The sequence below is a fragment of the Mytilus trossulus genome, chromosome 10 (genome assembly GCF_036588685.1).
Source record: "Mytilus trossulus isolate FHL-02 chromosome 10, PNRI_Mtr1.1.1.hap1, whole genome shotgun sequence".
In the NCBI taxonomy this organism is placed as follows: domain Eukaryota; kingdom Metazoa; phylum Mollusca; class Bivalvia; order Mytilida; family Mytilidae; genus Mytilus; species Mytilus trossulus.
This window is the reverse complement of record NC_086382.1, coordinates 57,598,058-57,618,812: the sequence shown is the minus strand read 5'-3', so window position 1 is coordinate 57,618,812 and position 20,755 is coordinate 57,598,058. Positions and strand designations below refer to the sequence as shown.

General features: G+C 30.7%; 1 protein-coding gene across 2 annotated transcripts in view; it reads left to right on the top strand.

The window, feature by feature from the left end:
* LOC134688238 (X-linked retinitis pigmentosa GTPase regulator-like) overlaps nt 1-19,667 on the top strand; it is a 30,795-nt gene extending 11,128 nt beyond the window's left edge. The window contains exons 9-22 of one of the 2 annotated variants that reach the window (XM_063548736.1): nt 87-211; nt 1,275-1,481; nt 1,860-1,992; nt 3,950-4,074; nt 4,546-4,626; nt 6,966-7,043; nt 7,448-7,543; nt 8,858-8,944; nt 9,776-9,878; nt 10,175-10,387; nt 11,901-11,995; nt 13,924-14,043; nt 14,706-14,879; nt 17,117-19,667. In XM_063548736.1, coding sequence (XP_063404806.1) covers nt 87-211; nt 1,275-1,481; nt 1,860-1,992; nt 3,950-4,074; nt 4,546-4,626; nt 6,966-7,043; nt 7,448-7,543; nt 8,858-8,944; nt 9,776-9,878; nt 10,175-10,387; nt 11,901-11,995; nt 13,924-14,043; nt 14,706-14,879; nt 17,117-17,140 — 1,661 coding nt within the window. In that variant the 3' untranslated portion in view covers nt 17,141-19,667. The remainder of the gene's footprint in view (nt 1-86; nt 212-1,274; nt 1,482-1,859; nt 1,993-3,949; nt 4,075-4,545; nt 4,627-6,965; nt 7,044-7,447; nt 7,544-8,857; nt 8,945-9,775; nt 9,879-10,174; nt 10,388-11,900; nt 11,996-13,923; nt 14,044-14,705; nt 14,880-17,116) is intronic. The other variant, XM_063548738.1, reaches the window with a different exon arrangement.
* The last annotated feature ends 1,088 nt before the right edge of the window (nt 19,668-20,755 follow it).

Here is a 20,755-nt window from a genome sequence, read left to right as displayed (position 1 = left end):
CTTTGATTGGTTTCACCTACCAAAAAAATCTTATCTTATTACAAGTTATTTTACAAATCCATTTGCATTTTGCATATCTTTTTCAGAAAAAGACCAGTTATACACATTTGGAGATGGAAGACATGGTAAACTAGGTCAAGGTCAAGAAAGCTACTGCAATATTTATGTTCCTACGCTAATCGAAAGATTTAAAAACTTTCATGTTACACAGGTACAAATATTGCTTATACATGTTTAATAGGAGATCAGACAATATCTACTTATCAGTACATTCACTTTAATATTTTGCTTAAATTTTGAATTTTATTAGTCCCATACCGACAAAGTCAAACAGGACTTAAAGTTTGCACTCCATCAGTCTGTCAAAGAAGTTTCCACACTTTTTTCTTTGTGCTTGAAGTGTTGATTTGATATTTGGTGTATTGTTTCATCATGACAAGTTACAAATCAAGTTCGAATTTTGTTCTGGTCTGACAATTTTGTGCAGAGTTATGTTCCTAGAATTTAGAAAATTCACTGTAACAATCAGTTTTCCTCACCATTTCCCATCATGCTTGAAGATATTGTCTTGATAAATTGTATATGGTTTAAGTTTTAATAGTGTCCCAGTCTGATGATTTTGTGCAGAGATATAGTCTTGGACTCACTCATATAATCAATTTTCCCTCAAAATTTGTTTCATCACACTTGAAGATATTGACTTGATATTTGTTAAATGGTTTATACCATGACAGTTTATAGATCAAGTAAGCACTTTTCTTCCAGTACAATGAATTTTTAAATGATAGGGGACTATGTATTGCCAGGCAATACACACAGAATGCTTGTTATACCTTTTTTTAACATCATTAGTTATCTGATATCATCAAATACACTGCATTTTGGTTTTATTGATATTGATGGTAGAAAATTGATGTTTTTTATATTTAATCTGTTATGAGTCTTTTAAGCTTATGGCTATGTTCATTTCTAAAATGCCTGTTCCTACAATCCTATATTGTTACTGTGGATTCATAAATATTCATTTGAAACTATTTTATGTGGATATCTCAGGTACAAAGGGAACCACAAATGTAAATGTTCAACAAATTACAATTAAAAAAAAAATGTTTGAAGATTTTGCATAAAACCATGAATTTAAATATCCACAAATATGCAAGTTTTGTTCTATCCACAAAAATTGGTACCCACGAAATAAATGAATCCACAGTATTTGAATTATAATGCTACAGAAACACAAAACAAATATTTGAAATTTACATATTTAATTACAGGTATCTTGTGGAGGTTGTCACATGTTGACAGTAGGACATAAGAGGTTACAAACCGAGATTGAGGAAAGTTCTGAAGAGGAGGCTGAGGAATCTCCCGAAATTGTCAACAAGAATCTACTAAACGCATCCCTGAAAGCTGACGGGTCGTTAGATCTCAATAACAGCTTTACAGCAAGAGAAAAACGTAGACAAAACACATTAAGTAAAGTAAGTAATGTTATGTAGGGTAGAAATCATACCTCTGCCCCTCTTTTAGTATGAAATCTTCACTTTGCTTTGCAATATATATACAGTTTTAAGAAATTTCACTCCTCTCAAAAATCCTGGATCCTCCCACATGTAAAAATTGTCCCACATGTAAAGATTATGGTTTTGGCTTGTTATTTATTGTTTGGCATGAAGAAATTTCTTGTACCACACTGCATGGAGTGTGATATGAGTGATACCAAAATCTGTGAATTTCATTGGTTATCCAGTATCATAAGACATTTATTATTATATTGAAATAAAATAACTCAATTTAATTCTCACTTGTTATGAAACCTATAATAATCATCATGACATTAATATCAATTATCATTTCAGAGTCCATCTATTATCAAGAGACAGTTACCAGAATTAAATAACAACAAGCCACCACCATTAAGTGCCACAATGCCACCTAATGAAACTCCTCTTGCTAAAGAAAGAATACATGGTGTACACAGTGAAAATAAAAGTAATTAATTGAGTTAAATAATATGATGATATCATGAAGTTATATACTGTACAGGCCTGGGGTAATGGTAATTTGTAATTGTAATGCATTGTAATATTACATTTTTTGGATGTAATGCAAAGTAATTTGTAATGCACATTTTCTGCATTACAATTACATGTAATGTAATGATTACTTTAGTTAAAAATTAATGTAATGCCTCCATTACAGTACATTACTTTTCATTACAAATTGGTAAAATAGATAAAATTGGAGAATATTGTATATAAAAATAAAATATTAACAAAAACTAAAGAAAGTATGGAATAAAATTTTTGTCACAGTTGATTACTGTATTAAATAAATTACATCAATTTTTAAAACACACATTAAGATAAGAAATATAAAATGGTAAAAAATATCAAGTCTTTGATCTTGGTTTCTGATATTTGTTTAATATGATATGGGAATATTTTGGTGTTTGGTGGTCTATGAAAAATCTTATAAAAAAATTATCAAACAAAACTATATAGATCAATGAAAAAAATATGAAGATGAAAATTTCATAATTCTATACACACCTTACATGTATTTCAATGAAATATTGAATATATCAAACAACATTTTTAATCAAACTGGTTTGGGTCCTGTCTGTGTTGTTATTTCACCTAATTTAATATCACAATGTTTTTATTGCAATCAAATCTTCTCAACTTGTGTTTGTCCTCACAGAACCCTTAGGCATTTCACAAGATAATCCTTTAATCACACATTTATTATATCCCTTTGAAATCCTTAATGATGTCTAATGATTAAGTGATTAATTTAAGAAACAAAATTATATGATAATTTATTTATTTTTTACCACCACCTAAGAAACTTGAAAGTGACTAGGTGTTTGAGAAAACTGAGCACTGAAAACGACTGCTTCTGCTTTCAGGAAATAGATCATGTTGCGGTTCCTTCCGTGCAATACATTATATGGTACTGAGAGTTTTAAAAATAAGGAATTTTGACGCTTGAACTTACCTTGTTACTTTTTCGTCACTTCAAAATTGCCACCCCATGTCAAACAAAGCAGACACCCCGCATGTGGCGTTCTACACGGTGGTACCTAACACTGTATACATATGTACATATACCTCTGTTTTTGAAATGCTTTTTGTTTTTATATATTGAAAAAGTAATGTGTAATGTAATGCATTACACAGGCAAAGTAATTGTAATGTAATGCATTACATGTGAGAAAAAATGTAATTGTAATTGTAATGGAAGAATCACAAAGTAATTGTAATGTAATGCATTACATTGCAATGTAATGGCCCCAGGCTGTAAGTGAAAACTCATTTCTCAATCAAAACACTGTTCTGTATTGTTCTGTTTTTAAAATTATTTATTGCAGTCATATCTTCTTGTGAATGAAATTGTATTTTACTAATAGTTGTACAACTAAACAGATATTTTGTTCACACCAATAAACATCAGCAACAATGAATATAAGTTATGAATTTAGGATTAAACTGTGCAAACACAATAAAATGTAGTAAAGTAGTTGTTTTTGGAGTGATTTGAGATTCCACTAATTGAACAACATTATCTTAGGTGAACCAAGCTGGTAATTTAAAAAAAATAAACAAAAAATAGTGCCAATTTTACTTGACAGCAACTATAGGTTATTGATTATATAGCAAGGACAAAAAAACACATATCTATATACTGTGGATTCATTTATTTTCGTGGGTACTATTTTTTGTATATAAAGGCAAACTTGTATGTTCATGAATATTTTATTTCGTGGTTTTGGGGAGGTATGCATACATGCCTTAAGAGAGTTTATCATTCATTGAACTTTTAATTATGTGGTTTACCTTACCCATGAAATCAACAAAAATTGGTATCCAACTAATAATAATGAATACAAAGTAACAACAAGCTTATAACTTTAAGGTGGTTATTGAAACTGATTCATTTTTTACAGTACTACACAACACAGTCGACCAAGGAGATAAATCTAAACATAAAAAAGAAGAGGACAGTGATGAGGAATCTGAAACAGAAGATGAGGAAGAGGAGGCTGATTCCAATGTCAATAAGCATATAGAGGTATGTATAACTATTGTTTTTAGAGGCTGATAGGACACTTTCTACTTTGTATTTTTCAGTGTGTAACAAAGGAAAAAAATATCTTTTCCAACAGTTTTATTGCAGTACAAAGTCTAAGAGTAAGAAAAGAACAAATTCAATCAATTAAAAATGAAAGAAAAATCTTTGAAGAAGTCTAGGCCATGATATTTTTTGGGTAAAACTTTGAGTGAATTTATAATTGCAGGCAGATAAATATCATTTCTTTCTTACATGATTAAGTATGCTGGTTCGGTTGTAGGTTGAAGAGCATAAACTTTTTTATAAATATTTATCAACAACATTTTGCATAAAGAGGATTAGAAGATGTATTTATATTGATATTTATGTTTGTTGTGTATTTGGAGATGGTTTTAGTCGTGCAACAATTCAAAACAAATGCTAATGAACTTTTTTACTGAAAATAATTGTACATTATGCCTATATAAACAGGAAGTAAAAACAAACAGGGTTCAGTCAGTACCACGCCCAATGCCCCGCCCCTCTACGCAGAAACCATTAGAAGATGTACAGGTATTTCTGCATGAATTAATGTTTATTACAATGCATGAATTGTTGGGTGTCTGATATTTACTCTAATATCACATTTGTGTGTTTGCATAGAAAAATTCTATTTTCATGGCATTATATACATTTCTAAATTATCTTTCATTTTTAACATTCTTTGCTGCAAAAAGGTCATAGTCATCAGCTCATGATGTTTCAATCAGTTTGTTCTAATTAAAACTGGCTGTTAAAAGTCAAAGTTTTTTACCTATATTTTTATATATATGATAATGTGGTTTGCAATTTTTATTATTATTGTAAAAACTATAGGAAACCTTGTTTCTTTTCAACTTTGGAAGGATATTAAATCAGATCTTGCAAAATTATCATATTTTGTGTTTAAGATTATACATGGAAATTCATTATTAATTTATGATTTAGAAAGAAACAATCCACTAAATTGTAGAATTTTGATACAAAGTATGACCAGATAACCCTATTAAAGTTACTGTCTCTATATTAAAGTTCATTGCTGGAATGTCTCATTGTATACAGAAATAAGTTTTAAATTGATTTTTTTTCTCGTTTGCATGTAAAGGAAATATTGTTAAGTCTACATCTTATTTGCTTCTGGTCAGATCATTTTGAGTTCTGACAAATCTGGTATATATGTGTTCCAGACCGTATGAGTATTTGGACCGTACGCGTACGGTCTGACTAATATTAAAAAGTTGGTCAAGTTTATTAGATACAAATGCATATATATATATAGCAGATCAACATAACTTAAATATCAAATTAATATAAAAAGTTCAATTGTAATTGAAATTTTTTTTTTATATTTTAACTATTTTTTAATCACGCTAATTAAATATGTTAATCTCTTGTATTGTGCATGGTAATCAGTAATACATTAATTGCATTGTGAATTGAAGATCTTGGAAGTAAACATAAAGCGTTTTAGAATATTTAGCGACTTAACCAAAAATGCAAATGCAAAAGAACATGACTGAACTGCATACATGAAAATGCTTAAAATATTACGTTACTTGAATTGTGTCACCTTAGGTGAGCGTACCAAAATAGGATTCAGATATACAATTAAACAAATACCTAATTTCAATTGTTCGTTTGTTCATTTTATCTATCTAATTGTAATAAACTATCAATAACAATTTGTAAAACTAAAAATAAAGATTGTTTCAATGATACCCATATGATCAAATAACATGTATGGTCAGCTCTTACTGGACCGTACGCATATACTCATACAGTCCAACTGTACGCGTATGGTAGGACCGTATGAGTATATGTATATGGTCCGGACAGTAGGCGTACGATCCAAATACTTATATGGTCTGGAACATATGCACTAGAGTATTTGCATGTTAAAGTTGATCTTTTCATGAGGTTTGCTGTATATGTATACTGTGAGCTTTGTCACAAAACTCTTCTAAAACCAAAATTTCTGGACTGAAGGTGTATGATATAAAAAAAGAAGATGTGGTATGATTGCAAATGAGACAACTCTTCTCAAGGGACCATCATGACACAGAAGTTAACAACTTTAAGTCAGCGATGGCCTTCAGCATTAATGAGATTACCTTGGTCATAACTGAGTTCTTCTTAAGCAATTTCATTTTCAACTATCATTATTTTATGTAATAAATAATTGCCAAAAAAATATGTATAGTAGAGAAAAGTCTATATTTTTGTAAATCTCTTAAACATTAACTTTTTGACTTTAAGTCAACATCCTGTTGTAATTCTTATACTTTCTTTGCTTTAATACTGAACAGAAAACATGCAGTTGAAATTTTATCACCAAAGTTGTTTTTTTTCTTCTCTCAAACAATAGCTTTTGTTTTTATTAGAGACTTGTGTTGATTCAAATCTTTTGTTTCAGCAATAAGTTCTAGAATTACTCTCAGAGCCTTCTGAAAACATTGAAGTTTGTAAAATCTCTTCCACTCTTTCAAATTTTAAATTTAATTTTACAGATTTTCTATGATACTATTTTGTAACAATCTTTAACCATTGTATATGACATTATATATGAAAGTTTAAGACTGATTATATAATTGAGAAAGTATCGGAAGAAAAAAAACTAAACTTGAATGAAACAATCTGATAAAAATAATCATCAGAATGAATGTGGATAAAACGAGAGATCTATTGAAATATTCCTCAATATAAATGACCAAATTGAATGCTAACAAACCAGAGTAGTGCAATAATTATGGTCCCAAATTTTTGTCAAGCTTCTGGTAAATAGTGCTGCTTTGTTAAAAGTGAGTATCTAGAAAAAAGATTTGTTACTGTTTTGATAAACATATGTGAAAAATTATTATTAACTTTAAAAATAGAAAAAAGAAGACAAGAAGGAAAAAGAAGATGAATCAGATGAAGAGTCAGAAGAAGAAGAAGATAAACCATCTCACATAGTATGTATTCCTATGTTTGTTAAAATAAAAGGATCAAAGGTATATTTCCTACAAATGGTTACAAGTGGTGCTAAATCGAAAACCATTTTATATGGACAAGTTTTTATACGTCTGTTTCTGAGTCGTATTATGGTACAACTCTGTCTGTCAGTCATGACCTTTGTTAATTTAATTTTTAATTCTTTTTATCTCTTTATAATGTTCAATGTTAATGATCTATGAGTGTTTTTTTCATAAAAAAACATCCACTTCCTTTTGCAATTGAAACAATTCTAAGCATTTTGTCATAATGAAATTCTTTAGTTTCGTATAACAAAATTGACTTGCATTCATAAATTGAAATGTATTTCACACACGTTTGTTCTGCAGGGTATAACTTTGAGAGTGTATATATTTTATTTTAGAAACAGTCTGAATCAAAATTATCCAAACCAACAGAATCAGAAGAAGATGAAGAAGACTCGGAGGAGGAGGAGTCAAAGTCTAAACCTACACCAACGGTAAGCTTAAACTCAGAGGAGGAGGAGTCAAAGTCTAAACCCACACCAAAGGTAAGCTTAAACTCAGAGGAGGAGGAGTCAAAGTCTAAACCTACACCAACGGTAAGCTTAAACTCAGAGGAGGAGGAGTCAAAGTCTAAACCTACACCATTGGTAAGTCTAAACCTACACCAACGGTAAGTCTAAACCTACACCAAAGGTAAGTCTAAACCTACACCAACGGTATGTCTAAACCTACACCAAAGGTAAGTCTAAACCTACACCAACGGTAAGTCTAAACCTACACCAACGGTAAGTCTAAACCTACACCAACGGTAAGTCTAAACCTACACCAACGGTAAGTCTAAACCTACACCAACGGTAAGTCTATACCTACACCAGCGGTAAGTCTAAACCTACACCAACGGTAAGTCTAAACCTACACCAACAGTAAGAGTTAACCTTAGATGTTGCAATTGGTTGATTGATTGGTGATTAACGCCATATTCTACACTATTGTGCTACTGTGGATTCATTTATTTTCGTGGGTATCAATATCGTGGTTTTGAGGAAAACTTACATATTCGTGGATATTTAATTTCATGGTTTTTGGCAAAGTCTACATTCATTCCTTAAGAAAATTTGTAATTTGTTAAACATTTTAATTTGTGGTTATCCTATACCGATGAAATCCACGAAAATTGGTATCCAACGAATATTAATGATTCCACAGTATTTCATGGCCTCATTGTTAATGAATGAGGAAGCCTGTGTGCCTGGAAAGAACCACTGACCTTGGTATGAATACTGACAATCCTAGTCAATTAAGATTGTAGTTAAGCGCACCTGCTTCATGTAGGATTCGAGCTCACAATTTTCAGTATTGATAGCCTAGTGATACAGTAGTTCAACTACTTAGACCATTCAGCCACCAAGCCACATGCCTCAATTGGAATATGTGGTTGTATTTACTTTTACTTACCCTTCAATATTTGCATTGTTTGGGTCGGTATAAATTATAGTTAAAGTTATATACCATACATATTTTTCATTCTTAAAAAATCTGTTATATATATTTTGTGTTTACAAATTCAATGCAACCATTATTCAAGTGAGAGGTTTAGTTAGCTATAATACCAGGTTTAATCCACCATTTTCTACATAAGGAAATGCCTGTATCAATTCAGAAATATGGCAGTTGTTTTCCATTCATTTGATGTGTATGAGCTATGAATTTTACTGTTTTATAAAGGACTTTGAATTTCCATTGCAATTCTTAAATTTTGCAAATGCATTTCTTACAACTAAAATCATTGTTTCTTTTCTATTTTACAGAAAAGATCTTTACCAAAGATGGGAGAAGACAAGCATGCAGAATCAGAGGAGGAAGAAGTTAAAGCATCAACATCATCAACATTAAGAGTAAATATTGTTTGTTCAAAAGGTTTATATAATGTCCGATAGCCATTTTAGTTTTAAAAAAAAGATCATCAATGTTATGTGAAACTGAAAGAGATAAAAATTAATGTAAAAGAACTGTGGATACATTATAATTTGTGGGGTCTGTGGGAAAAGGTGAACCTTCAAATTTTCAACAAAGTAAAATGTTCTTAAGGCACGTAAGCAGAAATTTGCAAAACTATGAAATCAAATATATACACAAAACACATTTTTTCCTGAATTCACAAAAATCGTACCAAATACATAATGAATCAATCCACAAAAAGTTTCATAAGACAAAAGTGTATATACATACAACATTCCTGTGATATTACAACAATGCCTTTTTAAACTATTGCATTTTGGGTAAATTGTTACATTACCATAGATATAGGAAGATGTGGTGTGAGTGCCAATGAGACAACTCTCCATCCAAGTAACAATTTAAAAATTAAACCATTATAGGTTAAAGTACGGCCTTCAACACGGAGCCTTGGCTCACACCAAACAACAAGCTATAAAGGGCCCCAAAATAACTAGTGTGAAAACCATTCAAACGGGAAAACCAACGGTCTAATACATGTATTTCATGAACCAAGCTGTAAATTAGGCATAGTACCCCATTGATTTTGGAATTGTCACATTGTACAAATTTAAAGATTTAATGTAAATGTCAAAAGACTAATAACTAGCACGATTAAATATAAATAAAAATTTGGTTTCTAAAGATGTAAATATCTTTAAGTCTTTAAGTTAATATATTAATAAAGAGTTGTAAAATGTATATTATTTAATAAGAGAATATTTCTACAGACCTTGCCAACAGTACCTGTTCCTCAGCCAAGAAAAGGTAAACATGAGAAAGATGAGGATGACGAAGAAACAGACGAAGAGAAAGATGATAAGAAAAAGAAAGGTAAGATCGATATTATTTACCATGTTTACAGTTTGGCCTGTACTGAAATTGCAGATAAATTGAGATTTAAATATTCAGTTCTGTTTCATATACAGTATTATAAAAATTTTAATTGCATTAAAAAAAGTTGTTACGGGTAATAAGAGTTGATTGTGTTAATGATTCTTTCATGCAATATATATTTGTATTCCCCTGCTGTAGGCAACAAGGGTAGTTACCCTTGACCTTCCTTTTGTCTTTCAATTTAAGTTTCTGCACTCTAACTAAAGTTTGTCTTATGCATTATTTTGTTATAGAAAAGAAGAAAGGAAAGAAATCCAAAACCAAGATTTTTGGTACAACAACTGGTTTGTCAGATGAAGATGAAGGAGATGATGAAGAAGAAGAAGATGAAGAAACAAAGAAAAAAGAAATGTCAGAGGAAGAAGAAAAGGATGGAAAGAAAAAGAAAGACAAAAAGAAAGGAAAAGATAAAGAAGACAAGAAGGGGAAAAAAGATAAAAAGAAAGGTAGCCATCTGAAACTTTGTTGGAAACAGTATTGTTGAGTGTTCTGGTTTTTTTGGTTGAATAGTTCTGTATTAAGTTAATTTAGAGGAGGAGGTATGGTATGGATTGAAATGTTAATTGATCCTTGAAATTGATGACACATAACTTACTGTTTTGAGAAGCTTATCAAAATTTACATTAAAATCTTAAAATTTCCAATTTACAAATTGTTTTGGGCCTATAGAGGTGTAATGCCACCATTGATTTCCCCTATTAGTCTTTGTTAAAGGAGTAGGTCCAGTACGACCCCTTTTTGGCCCCAAAATATAGCAATTTTATAAAATTGTTAAAATGTAAACTGAGTTATTTATTGGACAGTATAATGCTTCTGCTTCTGCTACATAAATATGGGCTGTTTTTGACAATACAATGCACACATATCGGGTACTAGCACCATTAAGTCATGCTAAATTACTGAAATCTACACAATTCTAGCATTTTAGTTAAATTTTAGACGGTTTTTGTGTAAAACGAAAGTGGCCACATTCGTGTTCATCCATAATATTGAAATGTAAGTTGTATTTTATAATAATACATAACATGTATAAAGGTTGAGGATGAACACGGATGCGGCCACTTTCATTTTTGACAAAAACATCTGAAAAGTGACATTTTTCGGCGTATTTGGTAGATTTTTCATATTTGAGCTTGAATTGGATCGTTTTTAATGACTAAATCAGTTAAAATCTTTCTTTTAAACTAATTGATTCAAATGAAATAGACACTTAAGTGTTTAAAAAGTGGTCAAAATCTTTCGTCAGATGAGCCTGAAATTTGAGGCCAAAATCGGTCCTTACCAGACCTACTCCTTTGCACTTTTTAAAATAATGTGCAGAAGTTATCTTTGTTTCAAATAAAGAAATACTTGGCATGAGTAAAGTTTTATCCTGTCCAGTACTAAATAGAAAAAAAAGTCACATAACATTTTATTGCATACAAGAAATATATTCATCACTGTAAGTTAACCAATCAAATTTCTCTCCTTATTTAGCCTGTGTACAAGGTTTAGGAACCATGAAACCTCAAGTTTACAAAATATTCCATTGAAACGCCAAATAAATAAATAATAGTGATTTGAAATACCCAAGACATATGTTTATAAAACATAATGTTTTACTGCAATAAAATGTAAGATTAATTACCTACAACTGTCAAATTCAAGGGAATATTTTTTTCAACCTATTTTCGTATACAACCGGATGTGTTGTACCGTGATTTGGTGATATTACACCTAAACAGCTTGAATCCTAACACAATTCTGTTAAAAACATTTGTTTACCCATTTTTAAAGGCAATCAAAATGTCTATGCTTTGTGTAAGTCATAAGTAGAAGCTATGCAAATAAATATAAGCCTATTTAGTATTTACTTTAAAGTAATCAAAATGTATTAATTAAAAATTTATTATTTAGTAAATTTAAGTTTATTTCTTCTTTTGAGGCTAAGTACTTTTTAGACAAATGATTTTTTTTTAGATAAGAAAAAGAAGAAAGGGAAGAAAGATGAAGATGAGGAAGAGGATGAAGACAAAGAAGAGGAGGAAGGAGTAAAATCTGAAAAAGAAGAAAAGGTATTTATTGTTCATAAAATAAAAGATTGATTCAATATGGCATGACATTTCTTCATTGTCTTAATCAGATAATGAAACCAATCTTTAAGTACATGTTTAATCTAAATTCATATTTATAAGTTAATAAAAAAAAATTTGCAAGATATTTATACATGTTATATGGGCATGCAAACTAACTTACCCAATGGTGGCCTTGGGCTGTTTTTTTTTTTTTTTTTTTTTTTTTTTTTATCTTTTGTCAAGTTTCTGTCTCTTTGACACATTCCCCATTTCAATTCTCAATTTCACTATTCAATTTTCATTTAAGTGCAAATTTAAGCTGTCACATCTTCTCACACCTAAAAGGCCAAGTGAGCTTTTCTCATCACTTGGCGTGCGTCGTCAGTTAACTTTTACAAAAATCTTGTCCTCTGAAACTACTGAGCCAAATTAAACCAAACTTTGCTACAATCATCATTGATGTATCTAGTTTAAAAAATGTGTTGCGTGACCCGTCCAACCAACCAAGATGGCCGCCATGGCTAAAAATAGAACATAGGGGTAAAATGCAGTTTTTGGCTTATAACTCAAAAACCAAAGTATTTAGAGCAAATCTGACATGGGGTAAAATTGTTTATCAGGTCAACATCTATCTGCCCTGAAATTTTCAGATGAATCCGCCAACCTGTTGTTTGTTGCTGCCCCTGAATTGGCAATTCTAGGAAAATTTTGCTGTTTTTGGTTATTATCTTGAATATTATTATAGATAGAGGTAAACTGTAAACAGCAATAATGTTCATCTAAATAAGACCTAAAAATAAGTCAACATGACCAAAATGGTAATCTGCAATAATGTTCAGCAAAGTAAGATTTATAAATAAGTTTGCATGACAAAAATGGTAAGTTGACCCCTTTAGGGGTTATTGCCCTTTATAGTCAATTTTTAACCATTTTTCATAAATCTTAGTAATCTTTTACAAAAATCTTCTCCTCTGAAACTGCTTGGCCAAATGAATACAAACTTGGCCACAATCATCTCTGGGGTATCTAGTTTAAAAAATGTGTGGGGTGACCCGGCCAACCAATCAAGATGGCTGCCATGGCTAAAAATAGAACATAGGGGTAAAATGCAGTTTTTGGCTTATAACTCAAAAACCAAAGCATTTAGACCAAATCTGTCGGGAATTAAATTGTTTATCAGGTCAAGATCTATCTGTCCTGAAATTTTCAGGTGAATCCAACAACCCGTTGTTATGTTGCTGTCCCTGAATTGGTAATGTTAAGGAAATTTTGTTGTTTTTGGTAATTATCTTAAATATTATTATAGATAGAGGTAAACTGTAAACAGCAATAATGTTCATCTAAATAAGACCTAAAAATAAGTCAACATGACCAAAATGGTCAACTTACCCCCTAAGGAGTTATTGTCCTTTATAGTCAATTTTTAACAATTTGTCATGAATCTTTCTGTGTCCTTTGTTTAATATTCACATAGACCAAGGTGAGCGACACAGGCTCTTTAGAGCCTCTAGTTTCTTGTAGCTAGTCATAGTTGTTAGTTATCATTATTTACAATAGTGTGAAGATTTTTGTTAAGCATTTATTTCATGAAAGATTTTTTTTTTAAGATGTAAAGCTGAATTTGCATCAACTTCAATAAATCTCAGTTGCATGCAGATATATGAGGTCTTGCCTAGTTTTCCAATGATGTGTTTTCATTACTTCATTGATAAGTGGGATGCTATGACATTAATATCCTTTAAATGTTCTATTATATATTAAATTAATTAATTTATCTTATACAGTTAAATAATTGTAAAATGTATATGGTTTCCTATTCTGTTGCTTAAAACTTTGCCTGGAATCAGTTTACTCACTTAGTTTTAAAATCATGTGACACAAGTCTCAATGACGCTTTACAATTATTTTATAAATATTATGAATTCTAGGGTAAAGACAAAAAAGGCAAGGACAAGAAGAAAGATAAAAAAGATAAAAAGAAAGACAAGAAAAAAGATAAGGATGAAGATGAAGATGAAAAAGATGATGAGGAAGAAGATGATGATGAGGTTAGTGGTGAAAGATTTAATTTAAATGCCCCTCTTAAAGGGATTATGTTTTTCCGTATGTGCTTCAGATCTTCCATTTGTTCGCCAGTCTGTCTTGCTTCAGGTCAAAGTTTTTGGTCAAGGTAGTTTTTGATGAAATTGGAAGTCCAAACAAGTTAGTACAAATGTTCCGTATGACATGATCTTTCTAATCTTTTAAATACCAAATAAGAGTTTTTATCCCAATTTCATGGAGCATGGGCCACTGAACATAGAAAATGATAGTGCGAGTGGGCTATCTATGTACATTGGACACATTCTTGTTTGTCTCACTTTGGATGAATTTCACAATATGCAACACACAAAAGATTGTTATCTCATCCTTTATACTTGTAAGAAGTTTAAAATTTCAAAAGGCTGAAGAATGCTTGAAGATCAATATCTTAGATCAAAACATATTTTTCAACATTATGCAGGAATCTGTCTTTACAACAGGTTAAACTCTTAATCGCTTCAGAAAAAGTTGCTCTTAAATTTTCACCTGTCACATATGCCTTATACTTGTCCTTGTTTTTGTAGTACGATGGCTACCTCATCTTCTCAGTTGCAATAAGGAACAGGTAAACTATATCATGTATGTTTTGGCTGGACTTTTTTTATGTGTTTAATTATTTGGATTACAGAACAAAGGCAAGAAAAAAGATAAGAAGAAAGAAAAGGACAAAAAGGATAAAAAGAAGGATAAAGACAAGAAAGGTGACAAAGAAGATGAAAAGGAAGATGGAAAGGAAAGTGAAAAGGAGGGAGAGAAGAAAGAAGACAAAAAAGAGGAACCAAAGGCCACAAATCAGAAAAAGGTATTTAAACAAGATAGTAAAATGATTAGATTTCTTTTTATGCCCCCTTATTGGCATTATGTTTTTGTCTCGCCTTGACGGAGACATAGGTATGCTGTTTCCGGTGACGGTGACGGCGTCAACAATGTATTTTTTTGTGATTAGCACAGTTTTATGGGGAACCACTAGTGGTATGTCAATGATAATTGGTATGCAGATGTATTACCATTGCCACATCTCATTGCCATGGAGATTATTTGGCTCCGCCCTCTCAGTCATGGTCTATTGACTTTGAATGGTTTGCTTACTTTACATGTATTAGTTTGTGATTAGGTCAGTTAATGGAGATCCACTTGTGGTACGTCAATGATAATTGGTATGCAGATGTATTACCATTGCCACATCTCATTGCCATGGAGATTATTTGGCTCCGCCCTCTCAGTCATGGTCTATTGACTTTGAATGGTTTACTTACTTTACATGTATTAGTTTGTGACTAGGTCAGTTTATGGAGATCCACTTGTGGTACATCAATGATAATTGGTATGCAGATGTATTATCATTGCCATATCTTATTGCCATGGAGATTTTTTGGCTCCACCTCCTCAGTCATGGTCTATTGACTTTGAATGGTTTGCTTACTTTACATGTATTACTTTGTGATTAGGTCAGTTTATGGAGATCCACTTGTGGTACATCAATGATAATTGGTATGCAGATGTATTAGCATTGTCACATCTCATTGCCATGGAGATTATTTGGCTCCGCCCCCTCAGTCATGGTCTATTGACTTTGATTGGTTTGCTTACATTACATGTATTAGTTTGTGATTAGGTCAATTTATGGGGATCCACTTGTGGTAGGTCATTGATATTTGGTTTTGCAAATTCATTGCCAAAATTACAAAAAGGCGAGACATATCTCTGTGATAACAGTTTATTTAGTTTGTGCGTCCATTTGTCTGTTCTGTTCATCCATCTGTTTGTCCCGCTTTGGGTTAAAGTTTTTGGTCAAGGTAGTTGTTGTGAAGTTAAAATCCAATCAAATTATGTTTTCTGGTCTGTGCGTCTGTTTGTCCGTTCGTTTGTCCGTCTGTCCTGTTTCAGGTTAAAGTTTTGGATAAAGTTTTGGGTTGAGATAGTTTTTGATGAAGTTGAAGTCCCATCAACTTGAAACTTAGTACACATGTTCCCTATGATTTGATCTTTCCAATTTTAATGCCAAATTTGAGTATTGACCCCAATTTCAAGGTTCACTGAACATAGAAAATGATAGTGTGATGGGGTATCAATGTTCTACTGTGGATTCTTTTATCTTCGTGGGTATCAATGTGGAATGCTGAAGACTTGCATATTCGTCGATATTTGATTTCATGTATTTGCCAATCTCTGTATACAAGGCCTATTGAAGAATTGTTTTTCGTTAAACATTTGAATTCCTGCTTCACCTGTTTTCATGAAACCCACGAAAATTGGTATCCAACGAATATTAATCAATCTACAGTATGTACACGTTCTTGTAAGTAATTGATCCTGCAAAGAAAAATTGAAGGATAAATTTTCAAAAGAAAATCAATATATAATAGGATTCACTTAGATCTTGAAGATGTTTAAGTATCACATAGCATTGTGAAAATAGATCCTTGCATGGCTATACAAGCATATGAAAAATAGTTGTTTCATAGATTGAGATTTAACATCAAACACTTTAAATTGAGTAACTTAAGTTGTCAGTATTCTGCATATGAACTATATTTGATAATTGTCTGTTATATAATAACATAAATAAGATATGTGTCGTATACACAACAATGAGACAAAAACACAACAATACAAATAAGTAAAGACATTCAGAGGTCAACCCATGGTTTTTAACAACAAGCAGGGATCTGTACAACAAGTAAAAAAGTTTTGAATAAATTTAACAAACAGATATAAGAAGATGTGGTATGAGTGCCAATGAGACATCTCTCCATACAAGTCAACGCCAACAAAGATCTGCTTAGTTCCCAAATTTGAAAAAAAAAGAAAAAAAAGACAATAAAAAAAAACCAGTAACAAAATCAGGAATAAGACAAGGGACATGAACATATAATGATATTAAACTAGTTCTTTTTCAGAGACCAACCCCTTCCTCTTTTTAATGATTTATATTATATGAAAATGTTAATGATGTGTACAGATATGAATGTTTTCAAAATAAAAGAGTAAAAAAATAATTTTACATATGAATCAATAAAATGTATATATATTTTTCAGTCATTTTCATGTACGATATTATGATACAAGGAGAGAATGTGTTGCAAATGAAGAACGGTTGCCGCTCTCCAGAGACTTAAGGATAACTACCAAGGAGAAGAGACTAGAAATCCTTTATAAAACTATGGCAGCCTATTTATCTGTGATTAATTGTTTGTTGTTAGTGCTTGTTGTTTTCCGTCCAGATTTTAGTATATTGTTAAATATTTATAATCTGTTACCTTGGTTACTGTTTATTCCATGTGATATTTATGTTTTGTAATTGTAAGGTCAATATTTAGTGCATAGTTTAGTGTCAAATGTGATTATAATTAGGATCAGTATTCTGTAATCATGCTTTAAAAGTAGATGGGTTTATATCCTAGTATTTACACCTTATTGTAAGAAGAAATATTCTTCTCAGTGAAATATAGACCTTATATCAAAATGGATAATGAAGGTTTTGTGATAGTTATAATTTCCATGTTTTCTGAATGATTAAATATTATACATTTTTAAATGCACCATTTAAAAGTATAAGACTCACACATGTAGTGGTCATATCATCCCTCAAATGATTGTTATAGATATTTACAAAAATAATCCTTTTTGCAGTAAACTAGGTATAAATGAATGTTTTTGATGGGAATGTTATAGTATTTTGCATGGGATTTGATTTAAAAGTTTATTCTTACTGGTGGATATTGTATTATTTTATCCCCAATTTATTTTTAACTTGTATAGAAAACTTTGTATGTTGCAATATTGAAAAAAAAAATCTACAAATTGCTTTATATGTGAAGATGTGTTTATTTCATTTTATCTTTATCAGCCTATTTAAATTTGTAGCAAGAAAATTATCACTTTGACATATTTTAGTTAAAATTCTATGCCATGGTAATAGTATGCTCATGCAGACCATCTGTCATTCTAAACCAAACTGACTCTGATTTAAAGCAAATATTCTTTCTACCCTGCAGATATAAAATAGAATTTAAAAAAATAGATAATTTGGAGTTAAATTATCAAATAACCTATTTAAAATTATGGAGTCCTTTAATTATTTGGTGAAATTCATTTGTCCCATCAAATTTGATTGATTTTATCGAAATCTATATTTCACTTTTGAGGTCATAGTATACATATTTTTGCTTTTAAAGATACCCAGGGACATTTGTTTTTCTTCAAAATTTGAAAAGTTTTATAAGATAAAGTTGTATTTTGCAAAAATGGAAGTAACATTATGCAGTTCGTTTTGCATACACATACCGGTACTCAATTTTTATGTTCTTCACACTAATTCAATTAAAACATAATATACTTTAACAATAGAAGAAACTATGTCTATGTAAAATTAAATACAACACTTATAGCTCTGTACATGATGTTGATAATGCATTTAGTCATTATTTTGTATTCAGGTATTAAGACATGCAGGGTGCAAATTATGTGTGTTTTTTTATCAATGTCTGAAATAATTAATAGAAAATTTGTCATGTTGCATACGATTATCAAACTTCAAAAGAAAGTTATTAAAATGTAGTGTAGTCTTTTTTCCATTAGAAATTTAAAAGCACACTTACCAGTTTTTTTTTAACATTAAACGTTTTGTAGATCATCATTATCTATTATCTAATATTTACTACTTAAGTTTTGTCTATTCAAATAGACCAACAAGGCAAATTCATATCACTAAAATTATATGTAATAGTTCTTATCAGTGATTTTTCATTTCAACTTGGCAATTATTTCATTTGAATTTTTGCAATTTTATACCCCCTTTTGATATTAACTTGTCTGTGTGTCTGTCTATTCATTAATCTGTCCCTTCATCTGTCCTTTATCAGGTTAATGTTTTGGTTTAATGTTGATGAGGATGAAGTTGTGGTAATGTTAACATCAAATTTGAATCATTTACACAAGTTCATTTTGATGTTAACATTTTCATATTTTTGACAAATTTTAACTACTGTGGATTCAGTAATATTCGTGGGATACTAATTTACGTGGAATTCGTGGGTACAGGGAACCACAAATTTAAATGTTCAATGAATTACAAATCTTCTAAAGGATTGTATGCAATCTTTACCAATATCACGAAATTAAAAATCCATGATTATGCAAGTTCTCCTCAATCCACGAAAATTGGTACCCACGAAAATAAAAGGATTCACAGTATCATTATTTGAAAACACAATTTATTCTCTTTTCATGTTAAAATACAACCTAAAAATTTGTATGTTACTATAAATGTTTGGCATAGTTTAGATATTATAATCCTGTTCTTTTGATAACTAATTAGATAGCCTCTTAAATTTATTCACAGTTGTTGAGGTATATTTAACAATTTGTTCTTTAGTGGAGTTATTTAGATTATTTATTAATGTTTTTAAATAAATGATATTTATAAATCAAGTAAAGTTAGATTGTATAAATTAAAAGGGAGGAAAAGGATCAGTAGTACATGTAGGTATGAATGAAATGTAAATAATTGTACAAATGTGTAATATGTAGATTATGTACAGTACATTAAAATGCTATCTTTTATAATAAATTATAAGCAAACTTATAACTTTTTATTCATGTTATGCTTAAAGCCTTTATAAAATCAAAATGAGGAAAGTAGGATAGAAAGTTATAGATTCAATTATCTAGGAAATGGTCTGCAATTGAAATTTGATTCTTGATATTGAAATTTTTATAATTGTTACTACATTGATGTGGCTCTTTTAAATTATCTGGTTAGCAGGGTTCACACTACCATGTGACTGGGCTAGGATTTTCTTAAAAGTACTTTGCTTAAATTTGATAAATTATGCCTTTTTATGCCCAGCTTAAGGGCATTTTACTTTTTGTTCTGTGCATCCCTTCATTTGTCCTTCCATTGGTTTGTTTGGTCGTTCTTCAGTATGACCAGGCTAACGTACATAAATACACTGTATTATCTTGGAGAAAATTAACAGCTTCAATCATCTCATCATACCTCCAGTAATATATCAAGCGTATTTACCATTCTCATAAGGGAAGAAAATGAGTTGCAGCCCATGTAGTTGCATTCAGATTTTACAAACGACCATTTAATTGAATGGGAAAACTTTTGCTTGATAATATATTGGGAAGTGAAGTGTGGAGAGTTGAAAAGTCAAATCTGTTGGCAGAATCAAAAGGACCATCAAATTTTTTACACTCAAAAAATTTTTTCGTTGTATATTGCTATCACGTTGGCGTAGTCGTCTGCGTCCTCGTCGTCCAAATACTTTTAGTTTTCGCACTCTAACTTTAGTAAAAGTGAATAGAAATCTATGAAATTTTAACACAAGGTTTATGACCACAAAAGGAAGGTTGGGATTGATTTTGGGAGTTTTGGTCCCAACATTTTAGGAATTAGGGGCCAAAAAGGGCCCAAATAAGCATTTTCTTGGTTTTCACACTTTAACTTTAGTTTAAGTAAATAGAAATCAATGAAATTTGAACACAATGTTTATGACCACAAAAGGAAGGTTGATAGTACTTTTGGGAGTTAATGTCCCAACAGTTTAGGAATTAGGGGCCAAAAAGGGACCCAAATAAGCATTTTTCTTGGTTTTTCGCACCATAACTTTAGTAATTATAAATAGAAATCTATGAAATTTAAACATAAGGTTTATGACCATAAAAGAA